At 37.7% G+C, this 20,224-nt stretch overlaps 2 protein-coding genes across 3 annotated transcripts in view; one reads left to right on the plus strand and one right to left on the minus strand.

The window, feature by feature from the left end:
- Positions 1 to 81: 81 nt before the first annotated feature.
- Positions 82 to 5,663, plus strand: mis18a (MIS18 kinetochore protein A). The gene is made up of 5 exons (XM_058789904.1): positions 82 to 387; positions 1,186 to 1,252; positions 1,359 to 1,481; positions 1,598 to 1,700; positions 5,222 to 5,663. Exons 1-5 carry the CDS (start codon positions 177 to 179, stop codon positions 5,297 to 5,299), a joined length of 582 nt encoding a protein of 193 aa, XP_058645887.1. The 5' UTR covers positions 82 to 176; the 3' UTR covers positions 5,300 to 5,663.
- A 9,218-nt stretch (positions 5,664 to 14,881) lies between these two features.
- Positions 14,882 to 20,224, minus strand: part of hunk (hormonally up-regulated Neu-associated kinase) — a 50,521-nt gene continuing 45,178 nt past the window's right edge. For both annotated transcript variants that reach the window (XM_058788756.1, XM_058788757.1), the window contains exons 4-10: positions 20,020 to 20,075; positions 19,542 to 19,677; positions 19,325 to 19,452; positions 18,141 to 18,267; positions 17,875 to 18,043; positions 17,632 to 17,785; positions 14,882 to 16,822 (exon numbers count right to left, since the gene is read on the minus strand). In XM_058788756.1, coding sequence (XP_058644739.1) covers positions 16,047 to 16,822; positions 17,632 to 17,785; positions 17,875 to 18,043; positions 18,141 to 18,267; positions 19,325 to 19,452; positions 19,542 to 19,677; positions 20,020 to 20,075 — 1,546 coding nt within the window. In that variant the 3' untranslated portion in view covers positions 14,882 to 16,046. The remainder of the gene's footprint in view (positions 16,823 to 17,631; positions 17,786 to 17,874; positions 18,044 to 18,140; positions 18,268 to 19,324; positions 19,453 to 19,541; positions 19,678 to 20,019; positions 20,076 to 20,224) is intronic.

Consider the following 20,224-nt stretch of genomic DNA (forward strand, 5'->3'; position numbering starts at 1 on the left):
TCATGTTTATAATATTCTAAAATAGAACTTCACACGATAAAGTGAAACTCCGTTGCAGCAGGGGGCGCTACGCGGTTGTCATTTTATCTACACTCACTGCAAAAACGCAGAAATAGAGCTGCCCGCGTACGTTTGATTTACATATTGAATTGAGCGATATTGATATTCCGTCTGAAATGGCAGGCAAAATTAAAGTTGCGGATGACTGTAACTATAAAACATACTCTGTCTGCGAGAGTGCCGCTGATAGCAGCAGCAGCAGAGTGGAGGAAGATGGAGAAAGCGACGGTCCAGCGGTGTTTATGTGCGGCAAATGCAAGCTTCCCATCGGCGACAGTCTGTCCTGGGCAGGCAGTGACGACGAGCAGAACCAAATCATGCTCAAACGTAAAAGATTATTATGTTTTTATGGCTCTTGTCTGTGAAATGCTAGTTATGACTTGATGTCTTGCGTTGATATACACTACTATTCAAAAGTTTGAAAGGAATTAATACTTTTATGTACCAAAGACGCATTAAATTGACCAAGGGTGACAGTGAAGACATTTATGATCCCACAAAAAAACTATTTTAAGGAATTGTCGTTCTTTTAAACTTTCTACTAATCAAAGAATCCTGAAAAAAATGTTTCCACAAAAATAACAAGCAGCAAAAACTGTTACAACACCGACAATAAGAAGAAATGTTTCTTGATCAGCAAATTATCATATTAGAATGATGTCTGAAGAATCATGTGACACTGAAGACTGGAGTAATTCAGCTTTGCCTGCTAGAAATAAATTATATTTTAAAAGAGATTAGGTATAAAGCAATATTTTAAATTGTAAAAATATTAAATACTATAACTATTTTTAGTGTATTTTTGATCAAGAAAGTGCTTGGTGAATATAACAGACTTTTTCATAAACATGAAATCTCATCGACCTTAAACTTCTGTTTACTAATGATAGTAAATTAGTGTTTACTATCTGTTGAGTCTTATGCATTTCGAAATATTGTGATTTGAGTTTTTGCTTTGCATGCATTCATTAGAATACATAATACAACGGTGGCTAACAACAGTTTAAACATAGCTGAAATTGAAATATAGGTATATATGCACTGATAACAATGACTATGCAAAACATAAAACAATATATTTTTAACACGTTGAATATGTATTGACATTTGCATGTCTATTTTCAGGAATCTCTGACAATGTTGTCATAGGTAAAGAGCCCTTTGTTTCTGGTACCCAAAAGGAGCTTGGATGGTGAGATAGTTGTTTTATGTATGTATATGTGTGTGTAGAATGATACATTTGTTTTTCCACCTAAATATGAAATCAATGTCTCTGAAAATTTGTCTCTCGCATTCAGTCTTGTTGTGAATCTCACCTGCCGTGGCTGTTGCTCAGAATTAGGAATCATGTACATATCAACCCCAAAAAAGCTTGATTACAAGAGATCTCTTTTCTGCTTCAGTGTTGAAAATATTGAAAGGTAAGTAGCCTATTTTGCAGAAGCCTGTGCAATGTTCATTGTTAGTGTTTTTATAATCACATAATGTGATACACTTTTGTGTATCACATTGAGGACATGGTTGTGTCTTTCTGTAGTTATGTAGTCGGCAGTCCAGGCCAGCGGGTGCCAGAATTAGACAGAGAAGACAAACCAGTGACCCTAGAGTACCAGAACATTGTGGAACAGCAGATGACAGAGGTAAAGTAGCCCCTCTAGACGCTGTTTAAATTATTGATCTATGAGCATGATGCAAACCAATGTAAGTCTCTCTCTGTTTAACCCTTGTGCGGTCTTCGGTCATTTCTGACCAGAGAATTTTAGATTTTTAATTCAGCACATCCACTCACACATATCTCTATGAACTGGTATGCCTGTAACAATATGTAACTATGTAAAATAAAACCAATAATTCAACTATAATGCAGTAAATAAGTGGACAGCAAGGAATGGGTTATACTCGAGTCTAAAACATCAAGAGTGTAAAACGGATACATCCACTCACACACACTCACAGACACACACATATACAATTATACACACTCAAATGAATTGGTATGGCTATAACCATATAGCCAAAATGAGTTAGAAGACTGAAATAAGAGGTTGAAATCAGATCAGACCCAGAAGGATTAGGCTCTGATAAAGCATTCCTGTTCATTTTTGTTACATTTTTATAAAGTTTTAATGTTTTGTTTAACATAATTCTATCTGTGTTCAGGGTTGACTGTAGTAATAATAATGCAAAAACCTATATAATAATAATAATGCAAAAAAAATTAACCTTGACAAAAAGTAGTCTTTGAGAATGCCTAAATATACATTTAAATCCACAACCTAATGAAAGTAAACAATTACAGTATCTCACAGAAGTGAGTACACCCCTCACATTTTTGTAAATATTTTATTATATCTTTTCATGTGACAACACTGAAGAAATGACACTTTGCTACAATGTAAAGTAGTGAGTGTACAGCTTGTATAACAGTGTAGATTTGCTGTCCTCTCAAAATAACTCAACACACAGCCATTAATGTCTAAACCGCTGGCCACAAGAGTGAAAATGTCCAAATTGGTCCCAAAGTGTCAATATTTTGTGTGGCCACCATTATTTTCCAGCACTGCCTTAACTCTCTTGGGCATGGAGTTCACCAGAGCTTCACAGTTTGCCACAGGTCTTCCACTCCTCCATGACGACATCACGGAGCTGGTGGATGTTAGAGACCTTGTGCTCCTCCACCTTCCATTTGAGGATGCCCCACAGATGCTCAATAGGGTTTAGGTCTAGAGACATGCTTGGCCAGTCCATCACCTTTACCCTCAGCTTCTTTAGCAAGGCAGTGGTCGTCTTGGAGGTGTGTTTGGGGTCGTTATCATGTTGGAATACTGCCCTGCGGCCCAGTCTCCGAAGGGAGGGGATCATGCTCTGCTTCAGTATGTCACAGTACATGTTGGCATTCATGGTTCCCTCAATGAACTGTAGCTCCCCAGTGCCGGCAGCACTCATGCAGCCCTAGACCATGACACTCCCACCACCATGCTTGACTGTAGGCAAGACACACTTGTCTTTGTACTCCTCACCTGGTTGCCGCCACACACGTTTGACACCATCTGAACCAAATAAGTTTATCTTGGTCTCATCAGACCACAGGACATGGTTCCAGGAATCCATGTCCTTAGTCTGCTTGTCTTCAGCAAACTGTTTGCGGGCTTTCTTGTGCATCATCTTTAGAAGAGGCTTCCTTCTGGGAACGACTGCCATGCAGACCAATTTGATGCAGTGTGCGGCGTATGGTCTGAGCACTGACAGGCTGACCCTCCACCCCCCCACCCCTTCAACCTCTGCAGCAATGCTGGCAGCACTCATACGTCTATATCCCAAACACAACCTCTGGATATGACCTCAGGATTTTTTCAGATCCTCAGAGAGTTCTTTGCCATGAGGTGCCATGTTGAACTTCCAGTGACCAGTATGAGAGAGTGAGAGCGATAACACCAACTTTAACACACCTGCTCCCCATTCACACCTGAGACCTTGTAACACTAACGAGTCACATGACACCGGGGAGAGAATATGTGTCCCTGGACCACAAAACCAGTCTTAAGTGTCAATTTTTCGAAATTGAGATTTATACATCGTCTGAAAGCTGAATAAACAAGCTTTCCATTGATGTATGGTTTGTTAGGATCGGACAATATTTGGCCAAGATACAACTATTGAAAATCTGGAATCTGAGGGTGCCAAAAAAATCTAAATATTGAGAAAATCGCCTTTAAAGTTGTCCAAATGAAGTTCTTAGCAATGCATATTACTAATCAAAAATGAAGTTTTGGTATATTTACAGTAAGAAATTTACAAAATATCTTCATGGAACATGATCTTAACTTAATATCCTAATGATTTTTGGCATAAAATGACTCATACAATGTATTTTTGGCTATTGCTACAAATATACCCCAGCGACTTAAGACTGGTTTTGTGGTCCAGGGTCACAAATGGCTAATTGGGCCCAGTTTGGACATTTTCACTTAGGGGTGTTCTCACTTTTGTGGCCAGCGGTTTAGACATTAATGGCTGTGTGTTGAGTTATTTTGAGGGGGCAGCAAATTTACACTGTTATACAAGCTGTACACTCACTACTTTACATTGTAGCAAAGTGTCATTTCTTCAGTGTTGTCACATGAAAAGATATAATAAAATATTTACAAAAATGTGAGGGGTGTACACACTTCTGTGAGATACTGTATGTCTAAAAACAACTAGGGAATTCACAAGCCTCTCTATAGGCAACTAGTGGTTACACCATGAAATTGCATGTTTTTTTTTTTTTCTTTCTTTGCTCAGACCAGGAGGTGCTAACCTGCATTCAAAAATTGGATTTTAAAGGCCTAGTGTCTATTTTCATCTGAAATACTGCTTAAATTGAAAACTAATTTTTAAAAATTGGATACAAATCTTCAATGGGACAAATGGATCATAATTATTGCATAAATATTAATTAATACCATAAAATTCTCTCAAAATACAAAAGAAAAAATATTATTGAATGAGTAGAGAATATGACAAAAAAATATTTCATATCAAATTTTATGAGGGGAAAGTAATTGAACTTAAAAACAATAGAACCAGAATTTTTAATTTTCAATCTTTATTTTTTTCCTATAAGAAATTAATTCCTAAAAAAAAATGTTCCAGTATAGGTGGGGTACACAGGAGAAAAAGGAATTAAAGCTGTAGATAAAGGTTATCTGTGTTATTTGTGTTTTTTAACACGCACAAGTAAACAGCAGATGGCGCTCTTGTGGTGCTGCCAGAGCTCTTTGTTTGGTCACTGAGTCCAGCAAACAATAGACATTAGGAGCTGTTGAAGAATTTGATCTAGAAAAGGGTGTTGACAGTTATGTCTGTTTGAGATATGTTAATGTTTTAATTTCATATTCCTTGTCTGTGTGCTTATCAAATAAATCAAATTGAACTTCTGATAAGATGTACAAGAGGATTCCTGTGGGTAAATACTGTGAATTAATAATTTCCCAGATATGTATTTATGTATAATATTATATACATATGATTTAAAAACAATTGTGTGTATATATATATATATATATATATATATATATATATATATATATATATATATATATATATACACATACACATACACACACAATCATGACTTCTGTTTTCTGTCTGACCTCTTATTCTCTAATGTACCTTGCAGATAAAATCTCTAGCTGTGATAATAGGACAACGCCTACTGGAGATTGAAAATAACCTCCAGTGCAGTTCTGAAAAATGATATGAGCTGTCTGTTTCATGACTGAGGGTAATAATCCCCATGCGTCTGTTGTGAATGAGATTTATGGACTCTTTAGTGTAAGATAGTTTTGTCTTGACAGTTATGTATTTACTATACAATTGAATGCAAGTGACACATTTGTACCATTTACTGTATTTTATTACTGTTAAGCTCCACACATTCTAGAGATGTATAAGTACAGTACATAGATTGTTCTTTAAAAGTTGCTGTACTCTTACTGGAGAACATGTGTTTGTCTGCATTTCATATTTTGTCATGTGCGATCCTTGTGTTGTTGTCATATGTGATGCTAGTATTTACAAGATGGATACACAGGGTGAACGTGTACAATAAATATAATGGTATAGCAAAACACGTGTTGTTTTTTCCCTCCTCTTGTTTGTTTTTGATACTTCATCGTTTGCATCAAAACATCCCTGCCCAACCCTTTGAAAAACTGGTTCAATAACAAGTGGATGGCGGGAGAAGGAGGGGGCATGTCGGCTCAAGCCATTTTTTTGTTTACAGTTCCTGTCTAATGTGCCTAGCAACACTCTCCACCAGGAGGCGGGAAAATACTCGTAGAGACCCTGAAGGCGCGCACCCCCAACCCTGAATGCTGGGGTAGCATAACAACAGCGGCTGATAGAAGCCGTGCGCCTCGGACCAACCAGAGAGCTGTATCTAAGGGCCATGCTGCCATGGAAACAAAGCGCACATGCTGTCGCTAGAGCCTGTTGCCATCGTATCCGTCGTTTCCTTATTTGCCGGCCAGCGAGTCAGCCAACCAGCTTGCAGGGGGAGTGGTCTGTCAGTCTGATGACGTTGCGCTTCAGTCGTTCGCAAGGGGCGTGGTCTCCAGCACCAGCAGAGAGTTCTTCATTTTTGTGCCTTTGAACTCCTCCTACGTTCTGCCTGTAAACCCAGTAGAGTTAAAAATAGGGACAAGAGGTAAAACATGCGTGCAGCACATGGTATTATCGCATCATGTTTACTGTTTGTGTCCAGTAGAGGGAAACATCACTCTACATGTGGCAAAATAGCCAATCAAATCTATTACTAGTTGGTGCTCAGTAAAGGCAAGAACAATAACTATAATGATATCTATATCAGGGTTTACACCAACGGACAAGAATTTTCTGTTAATATAAGGGTTGCACAGACTAATCGACTAGTCCTGGGGACCCACCGCTTTGCACATTTTGTATGTCTCCCTTGGGTTGATTTCACAATTAGTTCACAATTAGCGGTTCAACTCCTATATGTTGTGAACCAACCAAGTGATCTCAGACCCCCCCTAAAAGGAACCGGTTCAGTTTGGTTCGTTTGTGGCTTGATTTCCTCGTGATTTGTGAAAGCAGTGAGGTCCTGGTATGCTTTGTATGGACCAACATAACTATATAACATAAATATATATAGATTTATATATGTCTAGTTTTTGATTATGATTATTATTATATTATTTTTATCAATGTAATTTCAGATGTTTCAATCTCTTGTTACATTTTTCAAAAATAAATAAGTAAATAAATAAACCAACTGTTAACTCTAACAGTACAAAACAATTCTGTTGCCATTTATGTAATCTACGGCTAGCTGTGCATTAAATGATTTTAATGCATGGGGAGGCAAAGAACCACCCAATGCACAGAAATGTAACATTTTGTCCGCTTTAAATCTGACATCAGAACATCAATTTTACCCCCTAGTTGCTGAGAAATATAATGTAGCGAATCAGTATCAAAGCTATTATGTTAATAAAACTGGCAGACCTCAAGTGTCCATGCTCGTGAATGTTTCTGTGTGTGCGCAACGTGATCTCTGTGTCTGTCAGTGATGTGTGTGTGCGCAGGTCAATGAAAACAGTGAAACTATATAGTAGCAATATAAAGTTAGTAGCAAAGAAATATTTTAATACAACCTTATCTGAGAAAATTGAAATAATTTCATACATAATGTTCCCTTTTCATTTTAAATTTGACTGAAATGCGTTGTTAAAGCTCTGTGAATATTTTGACTGGTGACATGATCAGAGATGCCAGCTCTTTCTAACCTCCTTCCCTGTTCACTTCATCTAAATTTTCCTATAGGTCAGATTCCAGCATTCCACTGCTGCTCAGAGAGCTGGGGTTTGAGTTCTTATGAAGTTGTGGTGTGAACAAGAAAAGGTTTGAGATCACTTTAATGCTGAAGAGGACCAAGAAAAGAACCAGGTTCTTTTTTGAATCCACTATACTGTGAACACCAAAAGGACTAAGGTCACTTTCGGCTGGTTCCCTTTCTGGTTCACTTGAAGTTGATTGAACGGATGAACCAAAGAATGGATAAATCTAGCACACATGGTTTTGTTTAGAGAACAACACCAAACAAACAAACAAAAAAATAAATCAACATTGCATTTTGGTCTGGACCAAAGCAAGTGAACTAGAGGACTTAAATGAGCAAGGTTTGGTTCCTTTAAAACGAACTATATGTGAAAACACCCTTATTTAACACAAATGATCCAGATCACTAGCATGTTAGGAGAGAGCTTCATGAGCTCAGCTGAGTGTGTTAGAAATGGGAGACATACAAAATTTGCAGAGCAATGGGTCCCCAGTACCAGGATTGAAAACAACTGGACTGACTTTAATGCTCTGCCATGATGATGCTTCAATCTTGACGTCGATTAGTCGCTGGAGGTGCAACAGGATAGGAAATCTTTGAAGTCCATATTTACGCTCCGTTTCCAAACAGTTAAAATGGCAAATAAATGCAAACTCGGAAAGGGCTCCTCAAGACGTGATTATACCATCTGGATGCTCGAAACTGAATGGGAGAATGCACGTTTTAAACAGCTTATTGTACAGATGTAAGTTAATCGTTGTTCTAAACTAATGCATGCTGTATTCTTATGCCACACACGTGGGCTACAGACAGTAGCTCATACATCGCGCACACAGAATTATTCAGTAGCTCAGAACTGTATTGTCAACACTGTTCTGTGATTTCTCAATAAAATAGCTTAGAAACTGAAAAGTTCTAGCATATATTTCTTAGCGACTAGAGACGCTGCGAGGAATTAATTCACGCATTCTCATTCTCACTAATTTAAATGTAGTCTTTACTGTGCTACCTTATCTGTATGTGATTTAGAACAAACAGAAATCTGTGAGAAATATATAACGACCTGAAGGCAAAAGAACTGATAAAAATGAGCTGTTATAGGAGCAATAGCCATGTGTACGGTTCATATGCCATGCACAAGGTGTTTCAAATCTCAGCTCAAGGTTCATTGATAATGTCATCAGCATCTCGATGTTGACTCGACTTTCATCACATAAATGTTGAGTTTGAATGATCTGAAGTTGTTGGCACAGTTAGCCTCGTGGGCAGTAGCGTCGTTACGTTTCTGGTGTCCCGAGTTCGAGTTCCAGCTCACTGATGTTTCCGATCCCATCCCCCCTCTCTCTCCCACTTTGCTTCCTCTCTCACTACTGTCTTATTAAATATAAAAGGCAAAGAACGCCTAAAAAAATAAAACAATAATAATAAAATTTGAAGTCGTTCAACCTCTAGTTTGTGTAAGTTGCAGTTTTGTCATCTGCCACTTTAAACAATTATAGGTTTCTGCAGGAAAGTAATGGGAGTTACCAGATCTGGGCGTTTTTAGACCATGTTACCTGATTGGCTGACGTCATAGTAACGGTAGGTTTAGGGGTGGGGTCAGATAAGGGGGATCACTTTCATTGCATGATTTAGAAACCTAGAGACCTCAATCTCCCTTTAAATGCTCCAGTTCTTTAACGCCCCTTTCACATGGGGCGTTGGCGTCAATGCCTCTCGTTTATTTTTACTTTTACGTTGCGTCGTGTTGTGTCTGTTTTGTTTGCGGCAGAAGTTGAAAACTTTTCAAGCGCCAACACAGGCGTTGATGCCGAAGCGGGGTTGATTGTGATTGGCCGTCAATGTTTTTTTTTCATTTGTCAGCTGGAAAAAAATGGTTCTTATCCACCTTTTACGGGTTGTCACCATTTGTAAATTTTATGGGTTTAGCTTCCGGTTAATTATTTTTTAGTTAAAAATTAATTTTAATTATGAACACACACTGGTTTGTATTGCAAACAGTTTTACCGTTTACTGCACGTTGTTATTCTTCTCATTATTTCATACTTCTGCATTTAGGAATAAGGTGGATAGTGTGCCATTATCCTTATATCTGTGGTGTGAACGTTCCTATTCGTATAGAATGATTATTAAAACTTTATAGTTATTAGTTATTGTGTTCAACAAATGCAAGATAAAGATCCCTGTTGAAAAAACAGCATAACTGGTTAGGTATGTTTTGAAGGTATGTTTTGATGGATGCTGTTTGAGCTGGTTTAAGCTGGTCTTTAGCTCAAGCCAGCTCAAACCAGCATCCATGCTTCAAAAAATACCTAACCAGCATATGCTGGATTTTTCAGCAGGTGTTACATAAAATATTCGTTAAGATTAGCTCATTGTTTGCTTCAGTGTCCTGTTCTTCTGGTTACAACAGGTGCCAAAAGGAGTGTTTCTATGTGTTCCGAATCATTGAATCATTCACTTAACTGATTTGTTAAACAACTCCAAGTCATTCACTATCACAAATACATGTCTTTTTGTTCTTTATTAAAATGTGTGTGACAGCAAATCTCCAGAAATGAATGAAATGCCTCACTCTCTTACGAAGGAGATGTCTGTTTCATTTTGTTCACAAACAATATCAGTTCAGTGCCTCATCGAATCTCAAACTTGTTCATTGAAGAAGCATATTCGTTCATGAATCATGAATCAAAAAATAAAATGCTCCTTCAGTCTTCCAACTAAAGAAGTTGTGCGCTTCAAAAGGACATAATTTGTTTACTTAAAATATTTAAAAACATTGATTTGTTCACCATCGAAAGACGGCTGAACTGTACATACGTTGTTGTCTTTGTTAATTTATGTATTTGTTCTCCCATAGCCTAATTTTTCCACCTGCTCCGCCAGCCGCTGTCATTTTGATTAATGGACATTGGCTGCAATCCCAGAGTGCATCTCACTTGAACTGAAGTGCTGATGCCCTGCACTTTCAGTATGATCTTACCCACCCCATCCACCTCCCTCTCAGTGTCCAGACATTAGCACACGCGCGCGCACACAGTTTGTCCTGGAGGACTGGTGGGCTGGTAATCAATAATGTAGACAGTCTGATTAAGTGAAGGTTACTTCTTTGCAAATAACCCCGTGAGGCAATCGACGCAAGGACTGAAGAGACAAACCCTCCAACAGCAGCGGAGCTCAAAACAGGATTTGCCAGTCCATTCTTGCTAATATGCAAATTGAGGGTTCGCTGGAAGAGCTGCCTTCTCATTTGCCTGTATATGCCTCAACATTTTACTTGGCCTTTATGATTGAAAGGATTGTGACATGTTGAACTTCGATACATACAAAATGTGCTTTTTAAAAAACGCTGTATGCAAATATTATTTTACAGGAAAAATGCTTTGGATTCCAACATCTAGTTCAAAACACTGTTAAATAATTGTGACCCAGGACCAGGGGCATTGCTAGACCTAAAGCTCTACTGGGGCACAGGCCCCATGCATTACTTTTTCTATCACTTTTTTTCTTGAAAGCCTGCTGTGTGCAAGAAGTGTGCAACACAATGCACTGTACAAACTTCCATTGCTTAAACCACTATTCTTACAGTGCAACAATACTGAGGAAGGTAAACATGTATGTTTGAAAATACACTGTATGGCATACACTGTATGGAAATAATAAAAGCAGATAATTTTTTCTTGCACATCTGCATTCTTCTACATTACACAATGAAAACAATGGATAATTACATCTTTTCAAGAATTTACAATTACAATATTTCAAGAAACCAGTCATTTTATGGCTGAAACTAAAATAAAGAGCATATTTAATCTAGAAAAAACACAAACAAACAAAGGCATTGCCCGGTTTCTCAGCCAAGTCCAAACAAGGTTGGTTCATTTTTTGAGCATTAAATTGTACTGCCTATAATAGCACCAGTGGAGTGCGGTGGTGTTTTAAAATGAGGAGGCAGTTATATACAGTATTTAAATATATAGGCTATATAAATTCATGTCCCTGTTATACTTAATTTTTTCGTATTTTATTAACATTATTTTTATTTTATTTAATATTTTAAATAATAATTATACATTTCATAGTGTTTTTATGCATTTTTACATTTATTCCAAAATAATAACAAAAGGCAGTAACAATTTGAACAATATTTTGGAAAGACTTCATTAGTTAGGCTAACATTAGTTAACATGAACTAAGAATGAACAATACTTCTACAGCATTTATTAATCTTAGTTAGATCCAAAATAGCAGTATTTTCTTAGCGATATACTATTTACACTAAGTGCAAATAACTAGGCCTATAGATTCTGTTTACACTATGTTAAAATAGCAGGATTTTCTGATATTTATACTTATTTCAAATAGTGGCAATCATCTGTCCATTAGTATTGTAGAACATTATAAAATGCAATAATAACACATTGAGAGTAAATTATAATTTTAATTCAAATTATTAAATGGATGCCACTGTATTGGGGCAATATAAGCCCTCCCTACACGCGATGTGATATGAGATTTGAAAATGGAAAAGAAGAAAAAAAAAAGTTCGGTAAAGGTCGGAATCGAACCTGGGTCGATACCATCAAAAATGTCTTCAGTACGCGCTTTACTATGTACGCCACTGGTCATGTTCATTAATTAGCGTCTTTTGTAGTAAGCTTACATTAATGGGCGGAGTTACTGTAAATAGCTTCTATCAATTGTTTGCAATTAGTGTACTAGACACTCATTTTTTAATAGTGAACTGATGTTCAGATATTCTTTTTAATAGTCAACTTCGAGTCATCGCCCCTGCCCAGGACCACAAAACCAGTCATAATTTTTTTTTTTGAAATTGAGATTGATGCTGCCTTCACGTGCTATCGGAAATTTCCTATTTCCCACTTATGAAGTCGTGATTACGAGCTTGTAGTATTCAAGTGCTTTAATGTCGGAAAGAATAAAATGTAGCATCCCATTGGTTGACAATTATATAAACATTCACCGCGCGCTATACATGCAGTTCGCTGACAATTCTGGAATTTCGGTCAAATACATGCTTATTTCACTGCTTATAAAACATACAATTTGCTTCGCATGATCGTTCATATCTAGCCTATAAATACACTACTTTAGCGACAAGACAAAGGGATGTAGTTGTTGTTAGAATAGCATTGACAGCAGCAATGGTTGTCCCCTCCACCATGTTTAAAGTTTATGACCCGCCCAACTCGGAAACTCGGGTATCAAAATTATTACCGAATTTCCCCAGTAGTAAATAATACGATAATTCCGATAGCACGTGAAGGCAGCATTATACATCATCTGAAAAGCTGAATAAATAAGCTTTGCTACAACTATTTGAAAATCTGGAATCTGAGGGTGCAAAAAAAAAATCTAAATATTGAGAAAATCTCCTTTTTTTAGTTGTCCAAATGAAGTCCATGCATATTACTAAATAATGTATTTATTGTAGGAAAATTACCAAATATCTTCATGGAACGTGATCTTTACTTAATATCTTAATGATTTTTGGCATAAAAGAAAAATCGATAATTTTGAACAACTTCATTTTGTTTGTATTGTTGGCTATTGCTACCCGTGCGACTTATGAATGGTTTTTTGGTCCAGTGTCACAATTTTAAATAATGTAAAATAATTTTGTGATTTCTGTCCTCAAAATCAAAATTACAATATCATTTTTAATACATTAAAATTAATTTTATAATTTATATAATGATTTATTTTAAATATTTTAAAACTGTCAGTGTTTTGTGTTTTAGAAATAAGTTGTCATGTGTTTTAAAAGTTATACATTTATAGAATATATTTATTACAATATTTGTTTGCAAAAACAATCATTTTTACATTACATTGAATCAAAGTTTTGAGTTTTATAAATAGATTTAGTTGAAAAGTCTATAAGATTAATTATGACAACTTACCCCTTAATGTGTGTTGATATTCCACACAAAACTTTAAAGTGTCAATACAGAAACTGACTTTCAAAAATAAACTCACCCTGAAAACATGTGAAGATTAATTGTCTTTTTTTTTTTTTTTTCAGACACAAAGAAAATATTCCTGAGCTGGAAAAAAAAAATCCTTTTGAAAACAGGATTAGTCTCAATCAGGGTCTAAGCCCGAACAGATTGAAAGATTGAGAGGTCTAAACACAGCAAGAGGGCCTTTATTTGACTTTGACTCTAATGATGGTCTTAGCCATGTAACAACAGTAAACAGTGATTTGCGCACCCTGTCCAAAGGTTTGGGGATTTCAACTCATGACATTGCCACATTAACATGCCCTGGTAGTCCAGTGCTGATGACACTAGAGGATATCCGTGATTTCTTTATCCTTCCTCTTGCTCAGGTTATGATGTCAGCAAGTTAACTCGACATTTGTGGAGCCCTTCTATTCTTGTGTTAGGTTTAGACAGCTGAAGAGAATAGTGACACCCCTTCCCCCCCCAAACAAAAACGTCAGGTTCTTAATGGAAAACTCATTTCAGTTCTGCTGACACCGAGTGCTTCCTGACTGGTCTTCTTGTTTGCATTGTACTGTATCCCTAAATCAGTCAATCAGCACTTAGTAGTAGGTAAAAACAGTAATGTTTACAGTGAATTACAGTTATAATCTGAGTTCAACACAAGCTCAATCAACAGCACTTGTGGCATAATGGTGACCATATAGAAGTTTCAAAGTTGTTTTGTTGGACATGTTTTGGGAAATTCTGTTTTCATTTCATATTTCATGGTACATGAATATTATAATCTGATTGAGATTCATATTTCCATTTGATATCATCACTTTACCACAGAACTGTCACAGTACTTCTTTTTAAGGGCTTGATTGATGCTCTTGAATCAGTCAGAGCTAAAACATTCAGGTAAAAGCGGATTGTGTGAAGTAAGATGTTCGGTGTAAATGTTGTTCTACATCATCTCGCAGCCAGTATATCTTCAGCACATGTTGTTGTTGTGTATTACTCCGCATTAGATGCTTCGGTAAGCTTTGGGGTTTTTATCATAGCTTGTTTTTGCCACTTGATCGCCAAAGGATTTTCTATGAGTGTCGTCCTTTGTAAACAAAGAGTTTTGCTTTAATATACTTTGCAGCCTCTTTTGTCCTTCAGCTTTTATCAGCTTAGCCACACAGACTTATCTGGGCTTGAATGTACGTGTCTGTGAGTCACCCCCCGCCTTCTTTGTCTCCTGTATGGGGGCACGAGAGGGTGTATAATATGAGTGTTTGTGCATGTGAGGGTGCAGCTGACTGGATTATCTGACATGGAGTCTTTCAGCTGTCACTCATTTAATGGTTATTGCTGGGTTCTCATGGGAAAAGCGTACAGAGTTACACCAAGTCACCTGTTTCTCCGTAAATGACTGTTAGAATTTAGATTCTGTGACAAATTGTTTAATACCATCAAATAAGAGACATTTTATGTATGTATGAACAAAAGAAATACAAATTTGTATTTAAGTTTTGTGCATTTATTTGTGTCAAAGAATTAATACATGCCGATTTAAAATAGAAAATTCAGAACAGAAATAATATTTTTAAATATAAATATTTAAAATCTTTTTTACAGCATTAGAAAATCTTTTTTTTTTTTACTTGGCAAAAATCAAAATCAATACAAAACTTACAAAAGACCTTAAAATTCCTCTTCACCGTAACAAAAGTACAAAGACGTGTCACCAAAAAACTGACATCACATTGTTTTTTTTTTAAATCCTGGTATGCATGCAAAAGTGTAGCTGAGATGAGAAAAAATGTTTTCACAGCTTATACTCTTCGGTGCATGTGAAGACTGTGAAAGAGGTCTGCTTTGTGAATCTAATGTGTATTGACAGCATGAATCATCTTTAAACACATGGAATGAAAGACACTTGTGTTCTATGGAGAGAAAACACCACCCTGGTTATAACCAGGTCTGCCATCAAATATATACACACTATTGCACAATCTATTATTTCACCCAACATTTACTTTGTAGGTAAAATGAATCTTATTCACTAAGAGTTCAAATAACGCTGAAAATCTTCCATTACAGCACAAAGGCTGAATGCAAGGTATTTAAGGCTATACAAAATGCCAGCAATCCCCTAAAGAGGAAAAACAAGGAATGTCATCTTCCAATTAAATGTTGACAGTTTAACTACAGGTTAAAAGTGAGGCAATTAGAAAAGTTCAGCATTGTTGACCTGAGTGTCATTACAATTTGAGGTTAAATACAGTAAGAGCTTAAAAATCACTAATATTGTTTGATCAAATAAGCACGCTGTCAAAAACTCCTCCAGCCATTCATTAACAGTCTTAGTTGTATTACTGTACATGAACACATATTAGTACACACATTATTGTGGGCAGTGACAGCTTTGTTTCAGAGAAGAATTGTGCGTTAAAGGTTGTGGCTAAGCTGCTACATGGCACTTGGACTAGAATCGTGTTGTATGTGTTGCTGCATATGAACTCGACGCTCAGTGTCTACTGTCCTGGGGCTATGTAACCTCAAGATCTAATTTTACACAGTGTTCAGAGCCTATAAGTCCATATATATGTGTGGGAAGCCCAACTGAAAAACTGTGAGCATTGTTGGTAAGATAACATGTTACTGCATACATCTGACTTTATATAATCTAATATTTCTTTTTCTCAGCACAGGGTTTTGAGAGCCCCTGTGGCACAGATCAGAGTTTGCAGATGGTAGGGAGTTGGAGACTCCACTTCCACCACACGCTCTGGCTTGAAGGGGGGCAGCTGAAACTTTTTCTTTAAGATCTGCCCGATGCCCATGGAAGGGAACTTGATGCGCTGCTGAGGGCTGTCGGGTTCATCGCTACCCCTGCTGCTAGGCGGGATACTGCTTGACTCTGAGGAGCTTGACCACTCTGAAGCAGGAGGACATTTCTTGGGTTGAGGTTTGATGATGTGAAAAGGTGGGCTGTTGGGTTCATCGCTACCCACGCTGCTAGGTGGGCTACCAGTTGACTCTGAGTAGCTTGTGCACTCTGAAGCTTTCTTGGGTTGAGGTTTGACGATGAGAAAAGGTATGATTGGGATCGTGGCCTTCTTCAAGTACGAACTATCGGGCTGAAAAGCAGACACGTGTCGAGGTGGAGAGAGCTCTCCGTTGGTCAGTTTGTACCATGGTGATGGAGGAGTGTCCTTGCTCGGATCCTTGCTTGCGGAAGCCCAGGAATGAGCGCCAAGGGAGGAAGGTGGGCGAGCGGGGACGTTGACAGCTTTTGGGGAATCTTTGGAGCTGTCTTTCTGGTCCGGCTGGGTCTCGGGTGTAGGATGGGTTGGGGTCGACTGTGGGGTCGGGTACAGGGGGTGGATCTCCATGTACTCCAGAGAGGATGAGGTGATGCAACCATCACGTCCTGAGTAAACATCTTTAAAACCTCCAGTCACAGCTTTCAGAAGACCTGAAAATGAGAGAGGAAAGAGTTTGTTTAGTAATTGAGTTGGGTCTGTTCTGAATCAGTGTGCTGATATATTTTTTATTCCTATTTCCATTATTCTGTCATACAGAAAGTGAAAGCCTGCTGGGCTAGAGAATTTCTTTTGCAGTTTAGCACTTGACATTTTAAATTGCTTTAAGGGAAGATGTTTTTTTTTGACAGTTCTTGTCTATAAAAGGAAAATCAGGCAAAACATAGAACCCAATTGGTTTTGATTGTATGGACAGACATTTTTCAAAATATCTTTTGTGTTCCACAAAAGAAAGTAAATCTTACAGGTTGGAAGTGATGGAGGAGTTTTTGGCTGAACTATCGATCTAAGGAAAAAAATTCCAACTAAATGTACTGTGTTCCACATTATATTGAGCAAGTACGAGTGAGTGGAACAGGTTTTCTATACATGTCTTACATGTGCCTGGTGAAGTCATCTCTAATCTTCAAATGTCGGAGATCTTTCTACGTGATAACAACTTGAACAGCCCTAAAGGGTTTACTAGTTTGATTTACTGTCACCCTGTTTGCCAACTAAAAATGTTGGAATTATCCCTCAGGTATCAGAGCTTATTTCATAACTGCCTTCAACAGAGAGCTATATTTAATTTGTACCATTATACCTGTACCGTATATGTAGTATTTATTCTCATTCTCAGACCATTATTGTCACATACTCCTAAATCACATATCAGTTGTGTGCCAAATCAAATCATAACCACATGATTGGTTCATGCATGTCTATGTTGTACTGTGTCTATAGTCTAGTTTCAGGCTCTCACCATTTCTGTGTTTCTTCTCCTTGATGGGACCTTTGTTCACAGCGAGATACGCGGGCGTCTGCTTGGGTGGAATCGTAATCTTCTCGATGTGCTTCCTCCATTGAGTCTGGAACAGCTCGCTCGTTTTCTCCTCCTCCTTGTTGTACTGTTTCTCCTGTGAGAACAGACAATGTTAAACTTAGGAGACAGAACTGAAATGCTTCTATGGAGGACATGTTGATGTCATTGTTTTCTCCAACTTACCCTGTACTCTTTTGAGAGTCTCTTCATCTTGTTGTTGAGGAGGAAGTACACAGTCAGCGTGTGGCAAGCTTTGTTAGTGAGCACCGCGCTCAGAACCTCACTGTGTTTGTAGTCCATTTTCTCTATCATGTGGAGCAGAACAGTGTGGTTGATCTCCTCAATGTGGATCCTGAAAGTTACAACAAAATATTTTAGGCCATAATAAGTCATAAAAGATCTAAGAGACAAGATTTGACTGTGACCTGCAAGCATATTAGGTGACTAACCTATTTAAGTAAGGAATTCCAGTGTGGGGGTTTCCCAACTGCAGCCACGGGTCTGTCATCACTTGGTTGACGTTAGGTCTCTTGTCGGGGTCAGGCTCGAGAAGTTTCTTCAGCAGACTGGTGGCAGCTGTGAACACACACAGGAAGACATGAGGCCTTTGTGCTATCTTTCTTTAAGAAAATAAAAAAGGTCCTTGATCAGTCGCTGTGTTTAACTGATTTATTAGAACAAATCAATCATTATTTATTAGGACAAACACATTATCTTGTGGGAAAGATTATTCAGCCTTTCTCTTACATATTACATAAGGCAAACAATGAGTGCACAGCCTTGCGTCCTTGAGACGTTAAATACAGGTGTTATATAATGAGGCTAATCTCATTTCAACACTGCATTATCTTGTAGTAATATATCCAGTCACAGATTTAGTAGTGAATGAACCACCTGTTAATGAGAACAATCATGTAAGTGTAACGTAATGGAAAACATAATGCGATTAACCGTAATGTTTACTGTATCCTGTAGTCAAACTAATTTTATCTGGAATTCTGCTGGCATCAAATGAGTCAATGAAGAACAAAGATGAGATGACTCTTAAGGTACATACTATGGAAACAATTTACTTAAGGTTAATAGATGCAGTTAAAAAATCTGAACAAAGCAAATCATCCCTTGTAATTAAAACTAGTTTTTCTTGTAGTTGAAAAAAATTAGTCACTACTTGTCTGGCATGTTTGCAGTAAACATTGTGTTTATGAGCCGACGGCACTGCATTGGAAAAAAATGTTGTTCGCACTCAAGCATGATTTTCTATGTCAAGCAGGTTTCGTGTTGCTGGCAACCGGCTACAAAATAGCATGAGAGAAGTCACTGAATCATGAAGATTCTCTCCTTTATTAAGATTTGGCTTTTATCACCCGAGATATTTAAAACACCAGTGGGCACCAGACCCTCCCTATTGTTTTCAATTTAGCATTCAAAAGCATCATACTGGACTAAAAAAGGTGCAGTTTGACAAAGACTGCATTCATGCTCAACAGTTGGAGCATGATGCCCATTAGAACCTAATTGGTAGGACACAAGCTTATTTTTAGCATGCAATAGTAGCTTGTTCTTGTTTCAATGCGACCTTTGTGGTCATAAAGAACCTTTGGGAATCTCAGAGATGCAGTTCTCTCAATACCTGAAGAGATAGATGGAGGTAGAGGGTTCATATCCTTGTCCACCATCCTCTGATGCAGGGCTTTCAGGCTAAATGGCTCCACGGTGAACGGTAGGGTACCGGTCAGCATAGCATACATGTTCACCCCTCTACATTGAAACACATACACAGAGTCAAAGTCAGAAAAATTTAACAAATGCAAACTTAGAACACGGTACTTCACATTTCCTGAACTCACATTGACCAGACATCCACTTTGGGCCCGTATTTCTTTCTTGAGAGAAGCTCAGGGGCGGCGTATGCTGGGCTGCCACACTGTGTGCTGAAGGGATCAGAGTATCCCAGAATGCCCGCACAGTTACTAAGTCCAAAATCTGTATAGGGGAAACAGGGATAGGGTAATTGCATGTACTTTCTCATAGAGGGACTGACCTTCCCACTAGGAGGGGTGCAAAGGGGTTTATGGCTGCCCAACACTAACCCTGTCTGTCACACACAGCTGCTAAATAAAAGCCATGCATTTGTCAGCCGTCTCACAAAGAGGTGAGAGGTCATTTGTTTTTAATGAGATACTGATTGCTCAATCAGTCCTCACCACATGCTAAAGATGAACACTTCTATGTCACTTTGTGTCATTGGGAGTCATTGAGACTTTGTGCTGTTCTTTGAGTAGCATTTAAAAATCTTGCATAATGTAGATCTCAAACAATGCTTACCGATCAGCTTTATGTTGTCTTGTTCATCAAGGAGGAGATTTTCAATCTTTAAGTCTCTGTTGAAATGAAGACAGAAAAATTTATTTAAACAACCTTAATTTATCAAACCAGCCATCTGAGCAATAGCAAAGACAGAATATTCTCTGGAGTATCAACACATGGTTTCAAAATTAATTCACTATTATTTGTTTCTTTGGAAAGTCTC

This window comes from Onychostoma macrolepis, chromosome 10, assembly GCF_012432095.1.
Source record: "Onychostoma macrolepis isolate SWU-2019 chromosome 10, ASM1243209v1, whole genome shotgun sequence".
NCBI classification, from domain to species: Eukaryota; Metazoa; Chordata; class Actinopteri; order Cypriniformes; family Cyprinidae; genus Onychostoma; species Onychostoma macrolepis.

Coding starts and splice junctions, on each gene's coding strand:
- mis18a (XM_058789904.1), top strand. CDS start 177: ATGGCAGGCAAAATTAAAGTTGCGGATGACTGTAACTATAAAACATAC. Junction 388..1,185: donor GAACCAAATCATGCTCAAAC/GTAAAAGATTAT, acceptor GTCTATTTTCAG/GAATCTCTGACAATGTTGTC. Junction 1,482..1,597: donor AGTGTTGAAAATATTGAAAG/GTAAGTAGCCTA, acceptor GTCTTTCTGTAG/TTATGTAGTCGGCAGTCCAG.